At 36.3% G+C, this 3,114-nt stretch overlaps 1 protein-coding gene across 1 annotated transcript; it reads right to left on the bottom strand.

Moving 5' to 3' along the window:
• Positions 1-485: 485 nt before the first annotated feature.
• On the bottom strand, positions 486-2,787 carry LOC149543408 (shikimate O-hydroxycinnamoyltransferase-like). The gene is made up of 2 exons (XM_089798196.1): positions 2,237-2,787; positions 486-1,631 (listed from the first exon to the last, which is right to left on the bottom strand). The coding sequence occupies exons 1-2, from the start codon at positions 2,684-2,686 to the stop codon at positions 678-680; spliced, it is 1,404 nt and encodes a 467-aa protein (XP_089654322.1). The 5' UTR covers positions 2,687-2,787; the 3' UTR covers positions 486-677.
• Between the last annotated feature and the right edge of the window lie 327 nt (positions 2,788-3,114).

The following is a 3,114-nucleotide window of genomic DNA, read 5'->3' as shown; positions in this document are numbered from 1 at the left end:
TTATATATATATATATATATATATATAAACTATTCTTAATATTTTTTATTAACTATTCTTAAACATTTACAAAAATTAGATCGGTTAAAATAATAAAATAATAATATATTATTCCATTAAACTTATACTATTTATTATAGCAATTGACATTGTACAGTACAATAGCAGTAGGATCTATAATTGTATTACCATAGCAGCATGGTCTACAAGAGATCAACAAAAATCATATAAGAAAAACAAAAAGATTATTAAGAACAAAACAAGCCAAACACAAAACAAAAGACTAATAAAACAGAACAGAACTTCATTTGATATCTGCATTTCTCCTTATTTAAATATCTCTATATAATAACAATAATAATATAAAACAGTTCTCTCACCTTAACATGAAATCATCCAAGAAAGAAAAATAGCATCTCAGTCCAAAACAATGTATACCTTACGGCACAAACCAGGGACAAAGATTTTGGCCCCTGCCAATCACATAATCCACTAAACCTTGAATTTTATAAAACACGAATTGTTAAAATAACATATCTGTCTCCATAAACGAAATCATTCAATTATTGGAAAAAACAAAAGGGATTGGTTGACCATAACAAAATACGCTGTTCAATCAGCAAGCATTCTTCCGTATAACAATTCCATTGACTGCTCTCTTCACGCCCTGATGAAATTTAAAGCTTAGCAGAAGGATATACTCCTCCCAAACAGAGAAGATGATACAAGATCTTCATCTGTTGTTGAGGAAGGCAAGTCGAAACCAGAATACTCTTTCCTCCATCTTTTGGAGGTAAGAAAACCATGCTTCCAATATCATTCATGTCTGCCATCTGTGCATCCACAGGGTTTCCCCACCCGTAGTCCATCTCATACATTGGAAATCTTGGAGAATTCACAGCCTTTGTTCCATATACCCAACCACTCTCTTCAAGCAATCTTCTGTCGCACAGTTCAACCCAATCTATCATATGATTCATCTGGTCTTCCTCAGTGCAGGAATCAATGAGCTGCTGGATAACATCTGCGGCAAAGGAGATGTGGGCATTGGTCAGTATGCCACATTTAGTCTGTGCCACACCCACTGATAAACAATTACCAAAATAAGTTGGAAGCAGGGGAGGCTTCATTCTGTTTCTGCAATCAGGTATAACTAAGAAACACACATCTTCTTCCTCTCGTATTTCCCGTGCTCTCATTACAGACCTCCAAAACATAGCAGACACTGCAACGAAAGAGCTCCGAGCCCCACTTTGTTGTTTCATCTCTTGTATCACATCTTCTGTGAAACAAAATGTGGCGTATATCAGATCTCCCCTGTTTTGGGGAGACTCTCTCTCCAAAGTAGATCTTTTTTTGTGCTCTGGCTGTGAATTCTCGAAAACAAACTTGAAAATCTTGGCCCCTGCAATGCCAGCACTTGTTATATCATGGGCTCTGTAGGAAATTGATGGGATTTTCTTGTACTCTCGTTTGAAGACTGTTCTGTTGTGCTGAGGAGGTCTGGAAATGGGGAAGCCTCTGCTGCACTCTGCCCACGATGTCATGAAATGGTAAAACGAAGTTCCATCTGCTATCACATGCCACAGATTGATTCCAATGCACACCCCATGTCCCTCGAATTCTGTCACCTATAACACCCGAAAAAAATCCTTTCAAGAAAGCGGTTTGATCAGTTTCCAAGCATAAGGAAATCGGAAGAATGTTATTGAGATTACGTCTACTATGATATCGTTTTTAAAAATTTAATTGTGTAGTTTTTGTGTCAAAGAATTCATTTCTTATTCGTTAAAGAATGAGAATGAATTGTGTATTTAATATATCTATATGATGGTCATAGAGATGAAGCTTCAGTCAAATTTATTAATTCATATTTCATGTAGTAGTTCACAACAATCTATCTTTCACGAAAATGAATGATACACTCAGTAATCATTGAGTCTATTCATAGAGGTGAAGCCATAAGCCTTCTGGAAAGATCACCCATTTCAATACTACTCCAACTCAAGCACATTTTACCTTGTAAACATCACCTAAATGATGAATGTGGAGATGAAAAGTGATTGGATTGGAATAATTCTAGATGGAAATAGTTTATCTGTGTAAACATCACCTAAATGTAATAAGTAACTATGATACCATTCATTCTCATGCTGTCAATAAATTTACTCAAAATCACAAAACTAAAACCTAATAACAGTATCATGATACTTTTAACTTGTAAAAACTCAATTACCTGTATTGACAGAAGCGGTCTGCCATGGCTTTGAAGTGTAGAGAGATTAATATTGGGCACAAGCTTTTGGAAAAAGGGCTTGTGCCGAAACCCATCTTTTTCCAAGTCTTGAAATGGTAAACTGATTGATGCCTCCATGAATTCCACTCCTCCGCTGGTGCAATCAACCTCCATTCTCCCTGATCCCCCTTTCTTCAACCGACCAGACAGAGGATAGAAATGGACCAGAACCGATGAGAGGCTTTTCTTCAGGCTTTCTGTTAACGAATGAAATTCGATTGAAGGAGAGAGCCTGTAGAAGTAGAAGTTTTGGACGTTGTTGAAGGGGATCCAGTAAAGATCAAGATTTGAAAGAAACATGGTTTGAACAGGGCTTGGGACGGCAGGGTTTACCAGGCAGGTCCTCCTCATTTCCAAAATGGCTTCTGCTTCTGCTTCTGCCTCTGCCATCACTGTATGTGTGTTAAATTGGCTCGGATACACAATGAATTGTTTTTATGGTGTATTAACATGAGTCATATTCTCTGAAGGCCGGCATAGCTTTTGTTTTGTGGTTTAGCTTTTATTCGATAGGTATAAGGGATAATGCAAGGGCCCATGTTTGACTGTCTATTTTGTCTGTAATATTATTTCTCACTCTTTTAGACAATTGTTGAGTATGAGTAGAATATGGTGTTTATTAAGTGTGATATGAAATGTCATGATGACTGCTGATTGTAATTTGAAATGTCATATTGATCTCTATATTGATTGCTATGCGTGATGAGAAATGACATGATAATCATTGAATGTGATCTGAAATGTTACAATGATGGTTGAATGTGATCTAAAATGTTATGGCAATTGTTGAGTTCGATACAAAATATCATTAATTGTAA

This window comes from Cupressus sempervirens, chromosome 8 (assembly GCF_028749045.1).
Source record: "Cupressus sempervirens isolate cs-2001-9-10 chromosome 8, ASM2874904v1, whole genome shotgun sequence".
Classification (NCBI taxonomy): domain Eukaryota; kingdom Viridiplantae; phylum Streptophyta; class Pinopsida; order Cupressales; family Cupressaceae; genus Cupressus; species Cupressus sempervirens.
This window is presented reverse-complemented; position numbering and strand designations above follow the sequence as displayed.

Bases quoted from the DNA above. Each gene is read 5' to 3' on its own strand.
- LOC149543408 (XM_089798196.1), bottom strand. From the start codon at position 2,686: ATGGCAGAGGCAGAAGCAGAAGCAGAAGCCATTTTGGAAATGAGGAGG. The intron at 1,632-2,236 runs GTAATTGAGTTT...CGGGTGTTATAG, and splicing joins GACCGCTTCTGTCAATACAG to GTGACAGAATTCGAGGGACA.